At 43.6% G+C, this 25487-nt stretch overlaps 1 protein-coding gene across 1 annotated transcript; it reads left to right on the top strand.

The window, feature by feature from the left end:
• Positions 1-508: 508 nt before the first annotated feature.
• Positions 509-25296, top strand: ZNF282 (zinc finger protein 282). Its single transcript, XM_043965221.1, is given in 9 exon segments — positions 509-829; positions 2854-3273; positions 8114-8240; positions 10301-10420; positions 12150-12269; positions 17001-17114; positions 20068-20181; positions 24533-24909; positions 24912-25296. Coding segments are annotated over 9 exon segments (1935 nt in total). The 5' UTR covers positions 509-658; the 3' UTR covers positions 25284-25296.
• The last annotated feature ends 191 nt before the right edge of the window (positions 25297-25487 follow it).

Raw genomic sequence — 25487 nt, 5'->3', positions numbered from 1 at the left:
CCAGAGTCTCTGAGATTCTGAAACTGGGGACCCCCGGTATGCTCTCTGGGCCCCTTGTCTCCACACTAGGGAACCCAAGGTTTAAAATCTGGACCCCTTGTCCCCATGCCAGAGGAGTCCCGGGCTCTGCTCTCTGGGTCCCCAGCCCCCTACACAAGGGGAGTCTGGGGTGTGAGCTTTGGGGCATCGAGCCTACTGTGCATACTCTGACACTGGGAACCCCAGGTGTGCTCTCTGGACCCCCAGTCTCCACGCTAGGGAACTCAAGGTGTGCTCTCTGGATTCCTTGTCCCAGTGCGGGGGATTGAGGGGGAGCTTGGGGTGTGCTCTCAGGGCCCCCATCCCCACGCTGGGGGCAGGCCGGGTCCGCTCTCCGACCCCCATCCCCAAGCTGGGGGCATCCCAAGTCCGCTCTCGGGCCCCCATGCCCACGCCGAGGCTCGAGGCCCGGGAGGCGGGGCGGGGCCGGGCGCGGGAGCCCCGGCAGGCAGGCAGGCAGGCAGGCAGGCGCGCGGGCCGCGGGGAGGGGGGAGCCGAGGGGGGACTGTTTGCTCCTACGGGCTGTAGATGGAGCTGTCCGGCCTCGGCGAGGGGGAAGGAGGCTGGGAACCGCTCCTCCCTTCGCTGGCCGGCCTGAGAGGGGAACAGGACTCCCAGGATGCAGTTTGTGTCAACACGGCCGCAGCCCCAGCAGCTGGCCATCCAGGGCCTGGGACTGGACAGCGCGAGCTGGAGCTGGGCCCAGGCGCTGCCCCCCGACGAGGTCTGCCCCCAGGAGCCCGGCGCGCCGCGAGCAGGGGAGATGGCCGAGGGCATTCCTGCCATGCAGGTGCGGACGCCCCCCCTCCCCCGCCTCAGCCCCTAGGCCGGCGTCTGGGGGTGGGGGCCCCGGGGACGCTTCCCAGCCTCTGCCTCCCCCCCCAGCTGTGGGTGGGGAAGCCACCGCCGCCGGCCCCGAGAGAGGGCCTCCCCACCCCCCATTTACAGAGCAGGAAACTGAGGCCCGGCGAGGGGAAGGAGCTGGCTGCAGAGGAGAAGGCCTCTGGACCTCCAGGGCAGGCCCTACCCCCTTGCCCCCGAGCAGGGCCCACCTTGCTAGGAGAGGGGCGGCGAACAACTTGGGCTGGGGGAGGGGGGAGGGGGGAGGGGGGGGGCTCTGCCCTCCTTGCCGGCCACACCTGAGCAAGGGCCGTGGGGTCTTCCAGAACCCCTGGGCCTGGCGGGGATGTGGCAGGGCTGCCCCAGCACCCTGCCTGACCCCAGGCCCCGTCCAGGACTCCCTCCCTCCCTTCTTTCCTTCCTTCCCATTTCTCTCTTCTCTCCCTCCCTTCTCTTCCTTCCTTCCTTCCCTTTTCTCCCTTCTCTCCTTACCTCCTCTTCCTTTCCATCTTTCCTTCCTTTCCTTCCCTCTCTTCCTTCCTCCCTTCCCTCCCTCCCTCCCTCCCTTCCTTCCTTCCTTCCTTCCTTCCTTCCTTCCTTCCTTCCTTCCTTCCTTCCTTCCTTCCTTCCTTCCTTCCTTCCCTTTTCTCCCTTCTCTCCCTCCCTTCTCTTCCTTCCTTCCTTCCTTCCTTCCTTCCTTCCTTCCTTCCTTCCTTCCTTCCTTCCTTCCTTCCTTCCTTCCTTCCTTCCTTCCTTCCTTCTTTTCTCCCTTCTCTCCCTCCCTTCTCTTCCTTCCTTCCTTCCCTTTTCTCCCTTCTCTCCTTACCTCCTCTTCCTTCTTTCCATCTTTCCTTCCTTTTCTTCCCTCTCTTCCTTTCTCCCTTCCCTCCCTTCCTCCCTTCCTTCCCTTTTCTCCCTTCTCTCCCTCCCTCCTCTTCCTTCCTTCCTTCCTTCCTTCCTCCCTTCCTCCATTTGTCCCTTGTTTTCCTCCTTCCTGACCCAGCAGAATGCAAACTGAATCACCTTGAGGAACTAAAGTAGGGGCACATGGGATGAGAGCTGGAATTAGCTGGTTTCCTAGTGTTGGCAGACCCTTTAGTCATGCAAAAGGCCATTGGCTTGGTATCTGTGGTTTTCATATCACCTGGGCTGCTAAGAGGGGTATGTATGTATTTATGTGTGTGTGTGTGTGTGTGTGTGTATTCATGCTTGCATGTGTGTACACTTACATGAAGAAAATTGCCTCCTTGATCTGACACCTTCAAAAATCAAGTAAGTGAATTTTTCAGGTAATCAAAGCCTACCTCTTAAAGCACCAAAAATGTCTGGGGATGGGGGATGGGGGAGGTTTAATTCTTTTAAGTATTTTAGATGGAAATCTTTCTAAAATATGTCACATATATATATATATATATATCTTGCTTTGTTTAATAGAATATGCTCAAAGTAATCTATCCTTCATTTGTTGCTACAGTCAAGCTAGTCTACTCATTGTACCCTCTCAGCACAACCCTCTATTGCTGCCCACACACTGGCACGTGTGAAAAGGTGCATTGCTCTGTACGTTAGACAAGTATGAATGGTTGTAATGCCCAGCCCTTAGGGAAAGTGCCATCCTATTCAAAGACAGTAATATCTGACAGTCTAGGCTGAAGGTCCGCATTATTTCCAAGTGACTTGTCAGATTGGTGAACATTATACTTCTCGACTTCCCAGGGGGTAGATGGTGGTGATGACAGTGACTCTTACAAGAACAAAGGTGGTAGAAATATTGAGTGAACTTGTAGGAAGCAGGGAGGAAGGTGAGTGATGGTAGACATCTTGTAAGCAAGGAGAAGGGTATGTGATGGTGGCAAGGAGCGTCTGATGCTGAATGGCCAACTCCTGCTCCGAGGCTTTTACTTAAACCAGCCTTCTCTTGCTTTTCAGAAAGATCCTCTTCCTCATCTCTCTCTTTTCTTCCCCTGTCATCAGGCTCAAGAATGGGACATGGACACCAGGCGCCCAATGCCCTTCCAGTTTCCTGCCTTCCCAGAGAGGGCACCGGTTTACCCCGACCGCATGATGAGGGAGCCCCAGCTGCCCACGGCTGAGATCTCCCTGTGGACTGTGGTGGCTGCCATTCAGGCCGTGGAGAGGAAGGTGGATGCCCAGGCCAGCCAGCTGCTGAACTTGGAGGGGCGGACAGGGACAGCTGAGAAGAAGCTTGCCGATTGCGAGAAGACGGCGGTGGAGTTTGGGAACCACATGGAGAGCAAGTGGGCGATGCTGGGCACCCTACTTCAGGAGTACGGGCTGCTCCAGAGGAGGCTGGAGAACATGGAGAACTTACTGAGGAACAGGAACTTCTGGGTCCTCCGTCTCCCCCCGGGCAGCAAGGGCGAGGTCCCCAAGGTATGCTGTGAATTGTGTCACATGGTGGGGGGAGACAGGCAAGCAATATGTATGACTTTATTAGGATACTCCGTCGCTCCAGAACCTCCCATTGATCCTCATTGCCTATAGAATGTGTGTAGAGTAGTAGTGAGAGGCAAGACTAGAAAAATCAGTTGAGGCCTCTTTTTTCTTTAGACAACAGGCATCCATTGAGGCTTTGAGGGGGTGCTGTGGGACAGCGGTATCAAACTCAAATAGAAATGGGGGCAGGACACTAAACTAACTATACCTTAGGGTCCCCATGGCCCAAATCTTTACGTAGTTCTAAAACGTAATAGGATCTGTATTTTAGTGTATTTATGCTGTTAAATTTTTCCCAATTTTAATCTGATTTGGGCAGTACTTGGGAGTGTTGTGGGCCACATGGCCACATAGACATTTGACACCTCTGGCATAAGAGACATATTATCAGAACTGTATTTTAGGAAGCTTCATCTGGTACTGGAGAGCAGAATGGATTGGATGAAGGGAACCTAGATTTTATTTGACTAAAAAGCAAATAGATTGTAAGGAAATAGAGGTAAAAGAGTATATAAATTTTAATCTCACTGTAAAAGTAAAGATGGAAGTCCAGAGGAAATAAGAAAGGTCAAGGGAAGGTTTGTTTTTTTGTTTTGTTTTGAGAATAGGGCAGCCTAAGCATGGTTATGGGCAGAGAAGAAGAAGCAAGTTGAAAGGGGGAGACTGAAAGGGGAAGGGAAAAAAAGTAATTGATGGACTAAGGTCCTGAAGGAGGTGGAACCAAAGGCACAGGGAAGGGAATTAGCCTTGGCAAGGAGAGAGGGGTATTTATTCCTCTAAAATAGGAGGAAAGAAGTACAAGAAAAATTTTAGGAATCCATATCATATGGCCTTGATCTCTAAGTGGAAATGAAGGCTCAGTTAAAGTTATGTGGAAGAGAAACAATCCACTGGGTTTTTTGGTTTTTCGTTGTTTTTTTTGGCAGGGCAATGAGGGTTAAGTGACTTGCCCAGGGTCACACAGCTAGTAGGTGTCAAGTGTCTGAGGCGGGATTTGAACTCAGGTCCTCCTGAATCCAGGGCCGGTGCTTTATCCACTGTGCCACTTGGCTGCCCCTACTGGGTTTAGTTTTTTTTTTTAGCCAAATCTGCCAGACACACAGGGGTATTCTGGCAAATGTTTAATAACCAGCTCTCCAGAAAGTGGTAGGAAGAGAGTTTCACATGACACACTTTTAAGTTTAATCTGCATTGTTAACATTCTCTCCATCATTTTCTTAAGTCTAGAGAAGCCATAAAACAAGAAATCAAACCCTGATTTTGTAGCATTTGCTGGTTTCCTAGGTGTAAATGCTCACACTGACAATTTAACAATCTGCTCTCTCAGGCCAATTGGAGCTGGCTCTAGCACATCCCTGGATCAGACATATCACTTAATGAATATACAAGCAACTACTTGGAGAGAGGCTCTGGCCAGCAAAATTTCCCTGCTAGCTCAGAAAAAGACCTCCCTTTCCTGAAGCAGTCCCCAACACTCATCCTTATAGCTCCTTGTGAAATAAAAGTTATATTTCATAGCAGCAATGTTTTTTTAAGTGCTTCATTAGAATTTGAAAATCAAAACTTTAAAATGTTTATGAAAATGTTTTTTAAAGTGAATCATTCCAATTAAGATTTTTTAGAATCACTAAACAATTTAGAAATAGTATTTAGGGGGGCAGCTAGATGGCGCAGTGGTTAAAGCACTGGCCCTGGATTCAGGAGTACCTGAGTTCAAATCCAGCCTCAGACACTTGACACTTACTAGCTGTGTGACCCTGGGCAAATCACTTAACCCCCATTGCCTGCAAAAACAACAACAACAACAACAACAAAAAGAAATAGTATTTAGAACTACTAAACAATTACTAAACAAGACCCTTTGGAGCAGATAACTTTCTGGGCAGACTGGCTCCTTTGGTTAGCAAAAAGACATTTTCACTCTCCTGTCTGTTTAGTCATCATAAATCCTGCTAATGATCTAGCTACTAATTCTGCCTTTTTTTTTTTTAAACGGGTCAATGAGGGTTAAGTGACTTGCCCAGGGTCACACAGCTATTAAGTGTCAAGTGTCTGGGGTCCAATTTGAACTCAGGTCCTCCTGAATCCAGGGCTGGTGCTTTATCCACTGGGCCACCTAGCTGCCCTCTAATTCTCCCTTTTTTGAGGAATAAAGTACACGCCCCATTTTCAGGACACCATTATGGTATTGATTTTTAACTTTTATAACACAATCAAGGCCTCAGTGTGGCATACTTCCAGAGTTAGATCACATACGTATTTTGGGGGAAGAGGGTTCTGTTTTTGTTTTATTGTTTTAGTTTTCCTTTTATACCATTATGAACTGAACAAACATATAAAGATTTCCCTGTACAAAGAATAGAAAAATAGGAAATGTGTATGAAATGGTTGATATATCTTTAGATATATTTTTCTATACACACACATATATATATATGTAATGATACATATCTTTTATATATAAGCATAAACGGTCTTCCAGGTTCCAGTGAGAAACTTATAACTACCTGTTTGAAGGTGCTTTGACCTTCATTGTGACCTGATCTTGCCTTATAACAGGACTTCATTGTGCTTGGGTGATTGAAACCACTTCCAAAAATTGTGACAATTAAAAATATGAGACGTAGTTTCTAGATAATTTGATCATTTTATTAATATGCTGGCAGGTTATTAATAAAAAAATTGGTCAATGGCTGTGTCTCAAACCAAAGACCCCATGGTGATGGGGTACAGGGTTTTTATACCCTTGAAATAATAGGTAGACAATGGGGGGGGCACGGATTGACCTCTGCACTGAGACATTATCTCTAGCCTTGGACTATCTATTCAAAGAATGTCCGACACACACACACACACACACACACACACACACACACACACACACACACACACCCCCTTTGGTTATCTAGATAAAACAGATCTGTCTCCACCTAAGATTCTTTGTAAGCTTAGATTGCACTTGACCCAGATGAAGAGATTCAATGTAATTTTGCTTTCAAGGAGAACTGAAGGGGCGGGGAGGAGAAAGGGCTGAGAAAGAAGTGGAGAACACTGGGTTCCCCCACCCCCAAGATATGTTATAATTATTTCTCACAAACTAAAATTATATTGTAATCACATTGGACTTCCATTCAGGGGCCCACTCTACACAGAAAGTTAAGTAAAGCATAGCAGTGTGTGTTCCCCTAAATCCTCCTGCCTTTCAGACTTCTTTTCTCTTGCCAAAGGCACCACCATTCTCCCTGTCACTCAGGCTTGCCATCTTGTTGTTATCCTTCACTCCTCAGACTCTTACTGGCCCCACATATCCAAGAAGTTGCCAAATCTTATTGTTGTCTACATAGCAACTCTCATCCATTCCCGTCCCCTTCTCGCCACTCATCCAGTCACAACCCTCCTTCTGTTTGTCATCCCATTTTATCTGGAGTACTGCAGGCACCTTCTTTTTTTTTTTTTTGGCGGGGCAGTGGGGGTTAAGTGACTTGCCCAGGGTCACACAGCTAGTAAGTGTCAAGTGTCTGAGGCCAGATTTGAACTCAGGTCCTCCTGAATCCAGAACTGGTGCTTTATCCACTATGCCATCTAGCTGTCCCCATGCAGGCACCTTCTAACTGGTGTCCATGCCTCATCTTAACCCCCCACCCCAATTTATCCTCCACTCAGCTGCCAAGGTGTTTTTCCTAAAGAATAGGTAGAACCACGTCACCTCCACCACCCCATGCCCCCTGCCCAGTGAGCCTCGGTGGCTCTCTGTTACCTCCAGGATCAAATATAAAGGCCTCTGTTTGGTGTTTAAAGTTCTTTGTAACCTGGCCCCTTCCTACATTTCCAGCCTCTTCACACCTCACTCCCCTCCACAAACTGATCCAGTTCTACCAGTCCACCTGTCTCTGTGCCTGGACTCTGACCCATTGCTTGGATTGCTCTGTCTGTTAGTTTCTTTGGTTTCCTTCAAGACTGAGCTAAAATTCCATCCTTACCACTCCTGCCTCCCCTCCCTCCTCCTCCTCCTCCTCCTCCTCTTCCTCCATACACTGCTGGTGCCACCCTTTGTCAGATCACCTTCCTCTTCTACTCTGTATAGCTTGTGTGGACCTAGATATTTACATTGTGTTTCCCCTATTAGAATTTGAGCTCCTTGAGGGCAGGAACTATTTATTCCCCACCACCACCTTTATAACCCCAAGCACATTGCACAGTGCCTTATACATAGTAAACCCTTAATGAATGCTTGCAGACCAATTAAAATGAGTGATACAGGAAGTAATTGCTATTGCCGGGGACAGTTCATTGTGGATTACCGTGGTCAGGGAAGGCTCATGGAGAAGGTGGAACTTGAGGTGGGCCATGAAGAAGGAGTAGGACTTCCATTAAAAAAAAAAAAAAGGCAGGGCAGCTAAGTGGTGCAGTGAATAAAGCACCAGCCCTAGATTCAGAAGTACCTGAGTTCAGATCTGGTCTCAGACAATTGATACTTACTAGCTGTGTGCCCCTGGGCAAGTCACTTAACCCTCATTGCCCCAGAAAAAAAAAAAAAGAATTTTTGCAGGCAAGGGAAATAGTGTAAACAAAGTCACAGAAGTCAGAAGGGTGAGAGAAAGGGATGCCACCTGGAGTGGAAGGGACACATTGGGAAATAAGGAGGGAAAGGTGGGAGCCTGGAGCCATGTTAGATAGGGCCTCACTACAGAGTCTGCACTTGGTTCCAGCAGGAAGTAGGTAAAGGTGGAGGGGAGTGGTTCCCAGAGATACTGAGGTAGCATCCTTGCCATTTCAGGTGCCTGTGACCTTTGTCGATATAGCCGTTTACTTCTCTGAGGATGAGTGGAAGAATTTGGACGAATGGCAGAAAGAGCTTTACAACAACCTCGTGAAGGAGAACTACAAAACCCTAATGTCACTAGGTAAAAGCGGCCTTTCTCTCCTCTCTGTCTGTGCTTGACTGAGGCTGTAGAACTCCCCACGTAATGTGGGGAGCAGTGGAGTAGCATTCAGGATGGCCTTGGCCCAGGCTCTCTCCCCTGGCCTCAGTATTCTCTTCTGTGTCGTGGAGAGAATGCCTTTCTGCCTCATAGAGGTGGTTTAAGGATGAAAATGAAGATTGTGTCTATGGACAGAGGCAATATTGGGTAGTGGATAGAGAGCCATCCTGGGAGGCAAGAAGGCCTAGGTAGGCTCCTGTGGCCTTTCTGACATCCTGGCTCTGTGAACTTGGACAGCACACCTAAACTCTCAGTTTTGCAGCTCTTTAAGACTGTAAGTTGCTGAATACTTGCGAATTTACATTGATAAAAGGGTTTTCCTTACTGGGAGTTCCTTATACCAATGAAATCATGGGGTAGAGTCCTCCCCTGTGGGAACATTTTGAAAAGTGTAAAGCCCTATGCAAATAGAAGATGTCACCAAATCTCTATTCATAGAAAAAAAATAGCAAAGCCAAAGCCAAAGCACCTAGCATATCTTGGAGGGACAACTTGTTTAAAACTGATATGGTAATTAGAATAGAGTTACTAAAAAGAATATCTCCTGCTATAAGATATCAGTCCCACATCACTATCAGTTTTAAAGTACAGTAAAATCCCATTAATTTGGATCCCACTTACTTAGAATTTATGATCCTTTGCAGAGAAACTGGGCTGACATTTATCTTTGCCCTATCTCTGAATGAAGGGTTTATTAAGCAAATGAATAGTGGGGAACAAAAAGGATTTCCAGGGGAATATTGAAACTGTAAAAGAGAACAAACTATTTCCAAACACTTTAGAAGCATGTGTTTTCATCCAAATGACTGATATGCTAACTACATGTCTCTCATCTATTCTTTTTCAAATTAAAAAGATTTAAATTTCATTTGTTTTCAATTAACAAAAATCTCTTGTTTCTCCCTCCTACCTTTTCCCCCTCCATCAAAAAAAAAAATATATATATATATATATATATCCTTACAACAAAGATGCATCATCAAGCAAAACAAATTCCTACATTGGCCATGCCCAGAAAGTTTATGTCTCCATCTGCATCCTGAGTCTATCACTTCTTAGAAAATGGGGAACATACTTCATCATGCAGCAGATCTCTGCAATCATGGTTGATCATTACATTAATTAAGATTCTTAAGTCTTGGGGCAGCTACGTGGTAGTGTTTAAAGCAGCAGCCCTGGATTCAGGAAGACCTGAGTTCAAATCCAGCTTCAGACACTTAACACTAGCTGTGTGATCCTGGGCAAGTCACTTAACCCTCATTTCCCTGCCCCCCCAAAAAAGATTCTTAAATCTTTCAATGTTGTTACTATATAAGTTGTTCACAATTCTGCATTAATTCATACAAGTCTTTCCGGGTCTTATTTATCTATTAAAGAAGTGCCTCTAAGGATATCTGCCTTTAATATTTTGGTTGCTCTAGTTTGAGTAAGTAAAAGCCCTTTCTTTGACTTATCATTAATTAAGAATTGGCCTTCCTACCCTTAGCAAGTCAATCTAAAGTAATTAGGTTTTACAATTGAATATTTATACAAACTACTTTCTTTTTCAAAGAGGAGTAGAGGTTCCAAGGGTTATATCTCTGAGGGAGTTTTCCCACTGAGGATCATGGCTATAGGTCCTTGCAGCATGCAGCCTGTTCATGGGTGAGGGCAGTCATCTTCCTTAAAGAATATGGTATTAAGGAGCTCATTACTTAGATCTTTCTGCTTCCGCCTGCCTCTTTTCTCCAGTCTGATAGTCTCAGAATAAACCAAAGTCAGTTTGATCAGTGGGTTTTCTTAGAGATGAACTGTCCTCCCTGCTGGAGATTTGCCCATTTCTATACTCATTTTGATGATTTCTCTGATTCACATATTTTCCTGGAGTTTTCATGAATGGAACCTGCAGAGAGAGGGCCATGTGTCTTAGTTGTTGCCTTGGACATAGTTTACTTGGTAAATGTTCCTGAATGTGCATTCATTCCCATCAAATTTGTTCACAGGTGCTGAGAATTCAGTGCCCAAGCCAGATGTCCAGTCTCGGGTCGAGCCAAGGGAAGAACCATGTGTGTGGGAACAACATAACCCAGAGGAGAGAGAAATCCCAATGGATCCTAGTGCAGGTGGGCACCTCTATAGGCAAGCATCTAGCAGTTAGAAAGCTCAGTTGCTTCTTGGTTTGAGTGGGTTGTCCTAGTCCCTTTTGCTTATAATCAAGAGTTTTAGCCCACATAACGTAGTTACTGCTTTAGGGTTGCATTTACTTTCCAGGACCCTTTTGCAAAAAAAATAATAATAATTAAAAAATAAAAAATAACTTACTTCAGAGATTTGGGGGAGCAGGGCATGGAAGAAAGCATGGAAATAAAAATACAGCCTAGGGCAACTCTGAGACAGAAGCCATCTCTATGCCCCATACTTTGCTCCCACCACTACCCAAGGGAATAGATAAAGTGTTCTCCAAACATCATGCCTTTGTGGTCCCAGCTCTTCCCCTTCTTCCACTCTCTGGTAACTCTTCAGTACAATGCGACCTAGTTTTAATTTTCAGTGAGATCCGTTGAGTGCTTTAGGATAGGCTTGTCTTCATAGAGGAAGGAAGGAGACAAGCATGGATTAAATGATTGCTGTATGCCAGGCATTGTCCAAGGTGCTTTACAATTATTATCTCATTTGATCCTCATAACAATCCTGGGAGGTAAGTGTTACTCTCACTTTACAGTTGAGGGAGAGAGGCAGTTGAAACAGACAGAAATTAAGTGACTTGCCCAGGTTCACATGGCTAGTATGTGTCTGAAGCCAGATCTGAATTCAAGTCTTCCTGACTCCAGATTGAGAGCTCTATCCATTATATCACCTACCTGCCTCTAGCTACCTATACAAAGATGGTGCTCCTGAGCCACCATAAGTAGGACATGTGCTTTCCCCTATAGAAAGAATGGGTTTGTATTGAAGTAGCCCTACACTCTCTTCCCCTCTGTCTTCTTTGTGACTGATAGCATGCATTTACAGGAAATCTGGCTAGTGCTAGGAAGACAGTCTTTGTTTGGGGAAAGAGCAAAGCCAGCTAGCTGCCTGCATGGGGATGAAACCCACAGCCTCATTGGTACCATGCTCTAAATCAAGTTCTCAACCCAGGATCCCAGAACCTGGTTTTTATTTGTTTTAAACATTTTGATAGTTGTATTTAAATATAAAATAAAAATAAAATATAATTGGTTTCTGATGTATTTGGTTTTATGCTTTAAAAAATTATTCATAGAGGGATATATCCAAAGGGGTCCCTGACACAAGGAAGGGTTAGGAAACCCTGCTCTAACTAATATACTAACCAGTAGTCCTGCTCATGCATAATCCTGTTTTTGGCACACCCTTCCTCTGATAGTCTCCCACTTTGAGAGGCAGGGAGGTATCCTGAAATGAGCACTGAACTGAGAGACCTGCCTTTGAATACCTCCTCTGGCTCTAAGGAGCTCTATGACCATGGGTAAGTCTCTAGGTTTCAATTTCCTCCTCTGTCAAATGGGGCTAATAATGCCCGTGTCATCTGCCTCTCAAGGTGTGGTTAGGAGCAGCCAAGGAAATATTTGCATGTCAAGTGCCTTGCAAACATTAAAATGCTCTACAGATGTCATGCATTATTAGGATGACCACTAACCCTTTCCATGTCTCTTTGTTGTACAGGATTCCCCCATGAGTCTGCTCCCCATTTTATTCTGTTAATCCAGTTTTAGGCATATACTTTCTCTGTGGTTTTGCCAGCTGGCTGCTACTCTCCATCATGGAAATGATAATTGAGAAAAAGTACAAAGGAGAAAGTAATGATGAAATGATGCAATTCTCTGTTCCTAGCCATAGAAGCTCTGATCCAAGCACCAGCTGCTTCCTCTCAGGTGAAGAGGGAAGAACCATTGTGTGCCAGGGTTCAGAGGTGCTCAGAAGAAAGAGAAGTTGTTGCGGACACTGTCACTGGTAAGTGAGCGGAAAGAACATCTGTTGACTTCAGGGAGAAGAAAAGGAGTCAGGGAGGCAACCAGGGCCCAAATGGGCACTGTCAATGGATGCTGTAGGCATGGTCGGGGCTCAGTCACCTCCTACAAAATGCCTTTCTACCCTAAGCTTTTGGGATTCATGTTGATAACATGCAAAAGTCTCTCTACAGGTAATATTTCTAGCAAGTTCAACCATCGATTATGTATCCTGTAAGTGCTAACATCTTAAAAGCCAAGGATAACAGTTGTCACAAAGCTCATTCATTTCACTTTGTAGAAGTGGGGAACTACCCCCAGACCTTCACCAAGGCAGTGGTATAAGAATGCCCGATTCCTCTTACCTCCTCACCCAAGGGACTTTTCTTCTTCAAGGCCACCGGAAACAAACTCAGCCGACACAGGTCAGACAAATAGTACTGGGTCTGATCACGAAGCTGCCATCATTATGTGTTCCCCAAAGGACCAATCTGTGGAGATAACAGGGCAGCCAAGCCTCAATTTGCAATCAAGAGAAACACCTGTGAACACCCCACAAACATTAGGTAGATGACATCCCACTGCAGGGTGGCCATAACTCCCAGATTCCCTTGGTCCTTCCCCACATGCAAGCCGTATTTTCATATCTCTTAAGGCATCACCATTCCTTTGATCACACATCCCCTGATTAATGCTCAACTCTCTTTCCAATATCAACACTTCATTCCCTCCTTGTTAAAACTCGTCTCAATCATCCATGTCTCATACTCCAGAAATCTGCCTATGGGTTGGAGGACCTAAATGCCCTGGTAGAATTGCAATTCTAGGCAGCTAGGGGACCAAATGGACTGAGCATTGGACTTAGAAGTCTGGGAGATATGAATTCTAGTTGTGCCTCAGATACTCAATATCTGGGTGACCCCAGGACAGTCAGTCAACCTCTTATAGCCTCAGTTTCCTCATCTGTAAAATGTGAATAATAGTAGTACCTACCTTCTTGGGTTGTTAGCATCAAATGGAATAACAGTGCTTCACAAATCTTAAAGTCTTACAGAAATGTCAGGTATTATTATTGTCGCTCCATTCCCAGCTGCTCCAACAGTAGGGAGAAGTTTTCTGTGCTTTGAATGGCAACAGCCATGTACCTTGCCCCTGTTCAAGCCTCTTAGCATCAAAAAATTTTAAGAAATCATCCTAAACAAGTTAACAGATTAAGGTAGCATGAAATAGAAGAATAGAAGCAATGGGACAAAAGAAAGGAAGAGTTCTAAATATATATTCTAAATATATATTTATATATTTCATCAATACCTTTAGTCTTTATATCCCAAGAATTTCAACAATTCCCTTCCCCCCTCCTTCCATATGAACCCTCCTGACAAAGAAAAACAGGCAAAAACAACTGATCCAACGACTACACCTGACCATGTATACAAGCGTATACAGGCAGCATTCCATCCTTCGGGTCCCTTGCCTCTCTGCCATGAGGTGGTAGGTATGATTATTATCTGCTCTCTGGGACTTTTGTTAGTTATTCTTTGGAGTTCAGCTTCCTTTTAGTGACCTTTTCATTTATGTTTTAGTCAGGGTGAATATTGTTCTTTTCCTTTTGCTGATTTTGTTCTACCTCAGTTCATACAAATCTTGCCATTTGAAAAAATTCACGTTTGTCATTTTTCATTGTGAAATAGCATTGCATCCTAGCCATGTACATAGATAGTTCTTTCAGTCATCTTCCAATTGTTCACAACTGATATGGGGAAATATTCCTAAGGAGATACCAGATAAAGAAGATTATAAACAAAATAAGTTATTTTTCAGATATATTCAATTTAAGAGACTTTTGCCAAGGAGACAAGAACAAAATCAATGAAACTGGAATTGGAAAAGAAATTGATTGGGAAAAATATTCTATCAGACACCTCTAATAAAATTCTGAAATCCCAAACCTGTAGCAGTATGACACAGATTATTTTAGACTAAGAACCACTTCCCAATAGTTTGGTTAAAGGATGTGAATGGTTTTCTAAAAAAGAAATGCAAACTACCAACACCTATAAAAAAAGAATTAATAATCAGAGAAATGCAAATTGAAATAGCTGAGTTATGCCTTTTTGCCTATCAGTATTTTTCACATGCTTGACACATTAGTAAATGGGCAACTTTGTGGCACAGTGGATAGAGTACTGGGCCTGGATCAGGAAGACCTGTGTTTAAATCTCACTTTAAACCCTAGGCAAGTCACTTAGCCTCTGTTTGACTCAGTTTCTTGTTATGTAAAATGGGGATAACAATAGCACCTGCTTCCCAGGGTTGTTGTGAGGATCGAATGAGATAATATTTGCAAAGTGCTTAGCAGAACACTTGGCACATAGTAAGTACTATATAAACATTAGCTGTTTATTAGAGTTAAATGCTCTGCATCTATTGTCAAACTGATGAAGAAGAAAGCAGTGTCAGAAAGTCTGAGCTCCATTAAGAGCCATAACTTCAAGGACTAAGAAGATGATAATCCCACTGTACTCTAACCTCCTCAGACCTTTTGGATGCCACAGTTTAAGAAGGTCATTGATAAGTTGGAGAATGTTATCAGAAAAGTAACTGGACATGTTAGGCTGGAGAAAAGAAGACTCAGGGAAGATGCAATAACTGTGTTCAAGTTTTAAAGGGCTGTCACATGGGGAAAACATTCAGCTTGTTCTGTTTGGCCCCAGAGGGCAGAACCAGGAGTAGTGGGCAGAAAGTGCAAAAGGCCAATTTTGGTTTTGATGTTTAAAAAAAGGAAAGAAAGAAAAACCCCAATGACTTCCTAAAACTCAAGAGCTATGTCAAAGTGGAATGAACCACCTTGAACAAGCAGAGGCTGGATGACCGCTTGTCATGCGGGAGTTGGTGGGAATTCCTTTCATACATGAGTTAGTCTAGTTGGCTTCTGAGCTTTCCTTCCCAGCTCTCCAATTCTGTGATTTTGTGATTCACAGTTGGTGGGACTATGAATTGATCTAACCTTTCTTGAAAACAATTTGGAATTATGTGAAAAGTGTAACTAAATTTTTCATCTCTTTTGACCTAGAAATACCACTACTGAGTTTATACCCAAAGGAGGTCAATAACAGAAAGAAGGACCCATTTCTACCTGAATATTTAGAGCAACTCTGCTTAAAATAGTAAAGAGCCAGAAACAAACTATGTGCCTGGCAATTGGAGATCAGCTAAACAAATCTTGGCATAGAATGTTGTGCTGTCAGAAATGACAAATATTAATAATTCAGAGGAACCTGAGAAGAGTATGAACTGGTGCAAGGTGAACAAAGAAAAGCCAAGAAAATAATGTTAAAGGAAGACCACAATAGAAAGCAGCAAAACTCAGGTCAAATGCAATGGACAGTTTGTGTTCCAATGATTAAAGCACTTTCTGTTAATAAGTGATAAATCAGAAAAGTAGAAAATGGTCCACTTCAAAAATAGAAAACAGAATGTATCATTGGTGAAGATCACTATATTAAGTGGTTTTTGCCTACCTGTTTTTTAGAGAAAGATAGAAGAGTTTCCTAAATAATATATATATATTAGCACTAATAAATAGAAAAAAAGATACAGAGGACTCACTGATAACAATGAGGGGTGACAGTGGAGAACTAAGTCAAGGACTAGAAAACCTGGGCTGAAAAACCATATAAAAAAGCACAGTAGCCAAGCCCATTTGGGGTAGGGGCAAGGCTTTGTGCACTTCAGTCACACACAAAGGCATCTCTGTATGAAGTATAATATAATCAATAACTGGGCAGGGGATTCAGGGCTTGAAAAAAGAAACTTAGAAGTTCATACTAATAATCGGTTATGTCCAGCATACATATTGTTTCAGAATACATTTTGGAAAGATCTTCAGCAAAAGTAACCAGAATAAACATAAAGTTGAATTGTGGGTCATTGGAGTAACTTCTTTTGTTTGGCTGGAAATTGTCATTCATTCATCAGTCTTTTATAAAATGCCTACTTCATGCAAAACACTGTGTTAGGTACTGAGGAAGATGCAAAGATAATTAAGACATTGTTGCTCCTTTATGTGAAGCTCATAATCTGGTTGGGGGGGGGGAAATGTTGTGAAACACACACTGATGTTTAGTAATTCAGCAATATATTGCAGCATTGAATGAAAAAGGCAAAGGAGTGAGTTGGAGGAAGGAAAGCAGATCAGGGGAAGTTTCATGGAGGAAGTGGTATCTGAACTGGGTCTTAAGGAATAGGTAGGATTTCAAAAAGGGGAGATAGAAGGAGGGCATTCCAAGTATAGGGAATGGCCTGACTCAAGATATAGAGTGGGAAAATGCTGAATCTGTAAAAGGGATGACAAGTGGTACAATTTAGCTAGAGAGTAAGTGAAGGGATAAAAATAGAAAGAAAGAAAGGGGGCAGCTAGGTGGCGCAGTGGATAGAGCACTGGCCCTGGAGTCAGGAGGACCTGAGTTCAAATCCAGCCTTAGACACTTAACACTTACTAGCTGTGTGACTCTGGGCAAGTTACTTAACCCCAATTGCCTCACTAAAAAAAACAAAAACAAAAAGAAAGAAAGGAGGCAATTCAGCTTGCCTCTCAGGTTGAATTGTATCCTACTTCGGTTTGTTTCTAATTCGTCAAAAGGAAAAATAGGGGTGGTTTGATATGACCATAACCAACTCTAATAGGGAGTAGGAAATGAGGAAACAAGTTAATGCCTTTTTTCCCCCACAACAGACTCCCCAATTTCTACCCAGGACATCTTATCCCGGATTAAGCAGGAGGAGCAACATTGTGTGTGGGATCAGCAAGATTTGGAGGAAAGGGACATTCCTACAGACCCCAGTTCAGGTGAGGAAAAGCTCATTGATTACAGAATACTAAGCACAAGCTATTATGTTAAATCTATTTTCATAAAAGTCTGGTGGTGAGATTTTACTGGATTTGGCCAACAAGCTATTTCAAAATATCTAAAGCAAAGAGAAATTCCAATTTGATTTTTTGAGTAAGTTATAGAGGTAGAGTGAATTTCTAAGCATGACAACATTCATGGGGAGATTTCATAAAAATCAGAGAATCATGGAATATCAGAAATAGAAGAGGCCTTAAGAGATCATTTACTCCTCATTTTCTAGATAAGGAAACTGAGGCTCAGAAAGGTTAAGTAAAATCTTGCAAAAGATCACATGACAAGTAAGTGACAGGGCTACTTAAACTTGAACTAAGATCTCCCAACTCCTAGTGTAATCAATTTTCCAACATACCATGCTAATCCCCAGAACAGTGTATTGCTGTGATCATTTAACTGTAGTGCTTAATACAGCCTAATATCTCATTTTTTGAAACAGCCAGGACAAAAAAAGAAAAGGAGATTCTAATAGTTCTGTACATGTCTGTGTCAAAGAATAACTTCCCTCTTTGGTAACTGACCCTAATTCTAATAAGAATTGCTCATGGGAAACTTTTGTTGGGTACATATTCTGGAAGATTAAAAGATATGTAGAAACTCCTCTGGTTGACAATTCATTGAGCTAGAAGAGTGAGATAGTACCTTAAAAGTGTATTACTTGGGGACAGCTAGGTGGCGCAGTGGATAAAGCACTGGCCTTGGATTCAGAAGTACCTGAGTTCAAATCCGGCCTCAGACACTTGACACTTACTAGCTGTGTGACCCTGGGCAAGTCACTTAACCCCCATTGCCCCGCAAAAAAAAAAAAAAAAAGTGTATTACTTGGGGGCAGCTAGATGGAGCAGTGGATAAAGCACTGGCCCTGGATTCAGGAGGACTTCAGACACTTGACACTTACTAGTTGTGTGACCCTGGGCAAGTCACTTAACCCTCATTGCCCTGCAAAAAAGAAAAAAAAAGTGTATTACTTGATAGTTACAAAACTGTAGCTGTCTCCCTCTATTTTGCAGAAGGAGGAAGCCAGAGAAAACTCTAGGTTTCCTTGTGGCTAGCTCTGAGCTTTCACCACTTTGATTACTACAAGGAAACTGCTCCCTGATCCAGGACAGAAGGAAAACACAACACCTTAGCCCATCCTTTATGATGACTTCTTTTTTTTTTAATTAATAAAGTATTTTATTTTTTTTCCATTACATGTAAAGATAGTTCTCAACCTTTGTTTATACAAGCTTTACAATTTCAGATTTTTCTCCCTCCCTCCCCTCCCTCCCCCCTCCCCTAGACAGCAGGTAATCTGATATAGGTTATATATATATGCACACATAATAACATTAATCCTATTTCTGCATTAGTCATGTTATAAGAGAAAAAAAATCAGAGCAATGATGGAAAACCTCAAAATAGAAAAAAAACAACAGCATCAAAAACAAAAGAAATAGTATGGTTCATTTAGCATCTATACTCCGCAGTTCTTTTTTTTTTTTCCTGGATTTGGAGATCCTCTTCCATCACGAGTTCCCTGGAACTCTTCTGTGCCATTGCATTGGTGAGAAGAATATAGTCCATTAGAGTAGATCAACACTCAATGTTGATGTTACTGTGTACAATGTTCTTCTAGTTCTGCTCATCTCACTCATCATCAGCCCACGCAAGACCCTCCAGGTTTCTCTGAACTCCTCCTGCTCATCGTTTCTTACAGCACAATAGTATTCCATTGTATTCATATACCACAACTTGTCCAGCCATTCTCCAATTGATGGGCACCCCCTCAACTTCCAATTCTTTGCCACCACGTAAAGAGCAGCTCTAAATATTTTTGTACATGTGGGTCCCTTTCCCCCTTCCATGATCTCTTTGGGGAAAAGACCCAAAAGTGGTATTGCTGGGTCAAAGGGTATGCACAGCTTTATCGCCCTTTGGGCATAATCCAAATTGCTCTCCATAATGGTTGGATCAGTTATGATGACTTCTTAAAGCGTTATTATTTTTAATTGCAGATGTTACTAGTGACTTTTCTCTTCAATCCTATAGTTTCTGCTGCTGATTATTTGTTGTTTTTATTTGTTTCTTGTTTGTTTATTCTTTAAATTATACAACCATAAACCTGAAAAGTAGTGAAAATAGCCCATGGTCCCCAAGAGAGGGATCCTAGGGTCATAGATAGAGAACATAAAGGGACCTCAGAAACCATCTAGTCCAATTCTGCTCATCCCACAGATGAGGAAACCGAGGGACAGAGTGGTCAAGTAACTTGCCAACAAGGTCACATGGCTAACAGGTGTTTGAAGTAGAATTTGAACTCAGGTTTTCTGACTCCAAAGTTAGTCCTCTTTCCAAGGTATAGGCTTTTTCATTATCTTTTGACCTCATTGTCCTGTTGAGGATTTTTTTCTGCTCCTGCCCTCAGGGAACCTAGGGAACATAGTACCCAATATACTGGTTCATTCCTTTATTGCTGCTGCTTATTCATTAATCATTTAATCAAACCCTAGAAACTACGAGGGATCAGCTTTTTTCCCTTTCTCTCTGTTCTTCAAAACACTGAAGTTTCTCATCAATTCGCTTTTCTTCTCCATCCTGTAGTAGAAAGAATATCGGTCAGAAGCGGCCGACTGTTGCCTTGGAGCAAGTCAAGACACTTTGACTTCTCTGATCCCTCATTTTCTCCTGAGTCAAATGCAGGTGACTGTCCTTATTCCACCCACCTCCCAGGGTGCTGCTGGTTGTGGATGCACTTTAGGCCAAAGCTGGCAAACATATTCAGAGAGGGATAAGCATAGCCAGCTCTGAATGCTGAAATGGCATTGGCTGACAAGAGTTTCAGGTACTTTGCTGGGGTACTCCTTAGGCATCAGCCAAAGCTAATGCTGCCTTTTTTTTCCCCAACATGCCCAGAATCTCTGATCTCAGCACATGATATTCTATCATGGATCAAACAGGAAGAGGAGCCATATCCCTGGGGCCCCCCAGATTCAATGGAAAGGGACATGGCCATTGATGCCAGCACTGGTGAGTGAATCTCCTGTGGGGACCTGGGGACAAAGGCTCGAGCTGACGCTGCAAAGGTCTTACTGAATGTCAGGAGCAAATGTGAAGGAAGAGCTCTTCTTGGAAGTTGGAGTGCCCACTCAGTATATACCTGGAGGGTAACATTCCGAGGCGCAGATAAGGAAGTCTCAGTTTCATATTCTCCCACTTGCTAGTTGCCAGAAACCCAGCAAGAAAAGGCCACCTTCAGCTCTTGCTGAGAGTGAGGAGTCATGGGGGCAACAGCCACCACCCTTGCCAAACAATACTGGCCCACAAACTGTCTCGAGTTTTCATCACAGGCCATCTCAGAGGCAATTAGTGCTATGCTCATTATGGAGTTTGTTGTTGTTCAGTCGTTTCAGTCTTGTTGGACTCTTCATGACCCCATTTGGGGTTTCCTCAACAATGATGCTGGAGTGATTTGTCATTTCTTTCTCCAGCTCATTTTACAGATGAGGAACTGAGGCAAACAGGGTGAAATGACATGCCCAGGGCCACACAGCTAGTAAGGGTCTGAGGCTGGATTTGAACCCAGGAAGATGAGTCTTCTTCCGTTATGACAAGTCCAGTCCTCTATCTAATATCTAATATCACTGTATTGCCCAGCTGCCCTATTATAGAATTATAAGAAGCTAAATTATAACTTCTGAAAAAGGAGATGCCCAGATTTAATGAAGAATCCAAATAGTTTCTTGGTGTAGGGCAGCTGTAGTTGAATCGTCTAAAGTTAGAAGGCCTCAGTTTGTATCCCAGATCTGCCATTTACCAGATTCTGTGACCTTGGGCAAGTCATTGAACCTCAGTTTCTTCATTTGGAAAGTGAAGAGAATACTTGTACTACCTACCCTACACCATTGCTGTGAAGACATCATGTATCAGTTTTCATGTGCTTATACAAATGTGAGCTGTTATTATTACCACCCTACTTCAAGGATCTGTGATTTCACTGGTATGAGTATTCCCTCTACTAGATTACAGCCCATTTACGCCTTTGTAGCACTTCCTAGCTGTGTGTCCCTGGAAAAGTCACTTAACTTCTACTTTGCCTCAGCTTCCTCAACTGTCAAATGACGATCATAATAATATCCACCTCACAGAGTAAGAGCAAATGAGATAACATTTGTAAAGTGCCTGTGACACTTAATAGATGCTTCTTCCCCTCACATACTTTGTAGCACCTGGGCTCACACATGAGACCTCCAGAATAGCTATTTCAGGTTCAGATTACCCTGTGGCACCACATCCTCTCCAATCCACAGCTCCCGAGATGGTGTTACCAACCTACTCTCACTGAGTCGGCTCCATGCAGGGCCCATCCTGGAAACTTCTCAGGTCATAAGCCCTTTCATGAGCTTTTTTTTTTAAAAATTTTTTGTGTTTTTTTTTTGTCTGAAGCCAAATTTATTGGATGATATTTTGAAGTTCATTTTGCTGATTGTTGGTTTCAAATAAGGAAAAACATTTACTATTTAAAATGGTTCCAGGGCAGCTAGGTAGCACAGTGAATAAAGCACCAGCCCTGGATTCAGGAGGACCCAAGTTCAAATCCAACCTTAGATATTTGACACTTACTAGCTGTGTGACCCTGGGCAAGTCACTTAACCCTCATTGCCCTGCAAAAAACCAAAAAACAAAACCAAAAAAAACCAAAAAAGGGTCCTTGGGGGCAGCTAGGTGGCACAGTGGATAAAGCGCCAGTCCTGGATTCAGGAGGACCTGAGTTCAAATCCAGCGTCAGACACTTGACACTTACTAGCTATGTGACCCTGGGTAAGTCACTTAACCCTCATTGCCCTGCCCTCTCCCAAGGGTCCTTAGATTCTTCTGGTTGGGACTTGTTCCTTTAGACCTTCAGGTGGTCTCTGCCTTTTTTTGATCTGTTGCTGATTCCTGGTGTTATAAGCACTAATCATTGGGGAAAAGGTTCTCAAATTTCTTTCTTTTAAGCAATAAACATTGATATTTATAGTTTTGTCTTCCAATTTTTATCCCTCCTTCCCTCCCTCCCCTCCCCTCCCCCTTCCTGAGGCAGCAAGCAATCAAGATGTAAGTTATATATGTATGGTTATATAAAAGTACCATATTAGTCATTTTGTATATGAAAACTTGAATAAATGAAAAAATGAAAGAAGTTAAAAATTGCTCACTTTAGTCTCTTTTGACCTCATTTCCTATTGAGGAGGATTTTTCCTCCTATGACTACAGGTACATTGTTTGTTGGTCTCTTGGTGACTTCTGGCCTGTAGTATAAATCAGTCAATAAACACTGATTAAGTGCCTACTATGTGCCAGGCAGGGCAACTAGGAAGTGCAATGATAGAGTGCCAGGCGCTGCAGCCAGGAAGACGAGTTCAAATCCTGCCTCAGACATTCACTATCTGTGTGACCCTGGGCATGTCACTTCACCCTGTTTGCTTCAGTTCCTCATCTCTAAAATGGACTGGAGAAGGAAATGGCAAACTACTGCGGTATCTTTTCCAAGAAACTCCAAATGGGATCACAAAGAGTCGGACATCACTGAAACGACTGAACAACAAATGTGCTAGTCACTATGCTCAGTGCTGGGGATGCAAAAAGAAGCAAAAAGCAGTCCCTTCTCTCAGAGAGCTTCCAATTTAATCAGCTAAGTGTTGTTCTAGTAAGTAGTTGCTGGGCACATAGGCATTATTCCCTGCCACTGTCTTCTAGGCTGATCTCTTTAGGGTCTCCCAAGAGGCATAGTGGCAAAGACATCTCCTTGGTGGAGATGACTAACAACTCTTTAGCCATAGCCATCACACTAATGCAAGTCAGGAAAAGGGCTCCAGGCTGAGTCAGTCTCTTCCTTTGTACCTTCACATCTAGGTGAGATAAGAACCCTGTAATACCAAAAACTATCTAATATAGGGATAGTTATCCCCAAGATTCTCTCTGGGGCAGTAAGCAAATGAATTTGACTCAAAACAAAAAGGTTCTCCAACCCACCTAGTCCCATACCTTTATTAATCATACCTTAGCAGCAGGAAAGCTTGACTACTTTGGGCTGTTTTCTGGCCAGCAAAAAAAAAAATGCCAATCTCCCCAAAACTTGTAAGTAGTTCTTCTTTGGTGAAAAATTCATCACTCTTCACCTAACCTAATGATGCAGCACTTTATTCTTAGGACTGGTCCTTCAGTGACAGTGGAACAGTTCATTGTTAGGCCTATATTGAACCATGTGCAGATCAGTAGTTCCTACCAGTACTTGCACTGTGCTGACATAGACTTCTTTTTTCAATTTTATTTTCAGTTTGAATTATTTCCTTCCTTCTTCCACCTCTCCCACCCATTGAAAAAGCAAGAAAAACAAAACTCATTACAGATATGTATAGTTATACAAAACAAATATTAGTAATATCCCAAGGAAGAAAGAAAGAAAAGAAAAGAAAGGAAAATATGATTCAGTCTGTACTCTGAGTCTATCATTCTCTGTCTGGAGGGGGGATAGCATGTTTCATCATGAGTCCTTTAGAATTATGGTTGGTCTTTGTGTTAATCAAAATTACTAAGTCTTTCAAAGCTGATTATCTTTACAATATTGTTGTTGAGGTATAAATTGTTTTCCAGGTTCTATTTATTTCGCTTTGTATCAGTTCATACAAGTCTTCCCAAGTTTTTCTTCTTCTTTTTCTTCTTTTTTTTGCAGGGCAATGGGGGTTAAGTGACTGGCCCAGGCCAGGGTCACACAGCTAGTGTCAAGTGTCTGAGGTCACATTTGAACTCAGGTCCTCCTGAATCCAGGGCCAGTGCTTTATCCACTGTGCCACCTAGCTGCCCCCCGCCCCAGTTTTTCTGAAACCATCCTCTTTATCATTTCTTATAGCACAATAGTTATTCCATTACTATTAGTATTATTATTATTCATATACTACATCTTATTCAGTTATTCCCCAATTGATGGGCACCCCCCTTAGTTTCCAATTCTTTGCTACCACAAAATGAGCTGCTATAAATATTTTGGTATAAATGGGTCCTTATCCTCTTTCTTTGATCTCTTTGGCGTATAGACTTAGTAGTGATATAGTGGGGTTAAAGGATATGCACAATTTAATAACTTGGGAGTGTAGTTCCAAATTGCTTTCCAGAAGGGCTGGACTTTGAAAACCTAGGTTTACTTCTATTACAGTAGGCATCATATTGGCATTACGAGGATTGTTATCATTATCATTATTAGGATATCAATATAATGGACTACCTCTCTCTTAAGATTATTAAGATCAAATGAGATAATCTATGTGAAAGCCCTTGAAAGAATGAAGTGCTTGGCATCATTATTACTGTTATAATTTATTCAATCATTTTCCTCTCCTAGGTGATGGGCTGCTAATGGTCAAGAGTTCTACCCTACCTGTATCCCAGCACCAGTCCCACCAGCAGAATATAACCCCACTCCCTGGCACTGAGAATCCAGGTGGGGGACCCAGCCGGGGAGTTGGTGGGATGTTAGATGACCTTTTCCCAATGGTCCCAAGGGAACGGGGCCTCTGTGAAGGCCTCCACAGTACTCCAGGGAGCCCAGCAGGTGAGGGTGGTGGTGGTGATGGCAGCAGCATAGCAGCTGAGCACCAGCGGAGCCACTTCCTCTCTCCTGGACAAGACAAGTCCCACTTCTGTCTTCAGTGTGGCAAGACGTTTGATGTACGAAAGAGCCTGATGATTCACCACCGGAGCCACACCAAAAGATCGGCCTTTTTGAGTGTGCTGAGTGTGCGAAGAGCTTCAATTGCCACTCAGGCCTGATCCGTCACCAGATGACCCACAGGGGTGAGCGTCCCTACAAATGCTCTGAGTGTGAGAAGACATATAGCCGCAAGGAGCACCTACAGAACCACCAACGCTTACACACCGGTGAGCGGCCTTTCCATTGTGCCCTGTGTGGTAAAAGCTTCATCCGGAAGCAAAATCTGCTTAAACACCAGCGCATCCACACAGGCGAGCGGCCCTACCAGTGTAGTGAGTGTGGCAAGAGTTTCCGATATAAGGAGTCACTCAAGGACCATCTTCGGGTGCATAGCGCCAGCCTTGGGACCTCTCGGCCCCACCAGGCACTGGAACGGGACTAGGCCAGTGCTGAGGGGTGGGGGTGGGGCAGGTATTGGTGGGGGAATATGGGGGGCTTGGGCGGGGGAATCCAGTGATGGAATGAGGCTTGGAGGAAGAGGGATGGTTGAAACCTTCTAGGGAAGCATGGGATGGGGAGCCAGACAGGAGTATTAAAAGTTACTGGTAACTCTCCCCCTCCTCATACCCCTCATGTGGTCCTGGGG

Source organism: Dromiciops gliroides, chromosome 5, assembly GCF_019393635.1.
Source record: "Dromiciops gliroides isolate mDroGli1 chromosome 5, mDroGli1.pri, whole genome shotgun sequence".
NCBI lineage: Eukaryota > Metazoa > Chordata > Mammalia > Microbiotheria > Microbiotheriidae > Dromiciops > Dromiciops gliroides.
The sequence above is the reverse complement of the archived record's forward strand: the minus strand, read 5'-3'. Positions and strand labels throughout refer to the sequence as shown.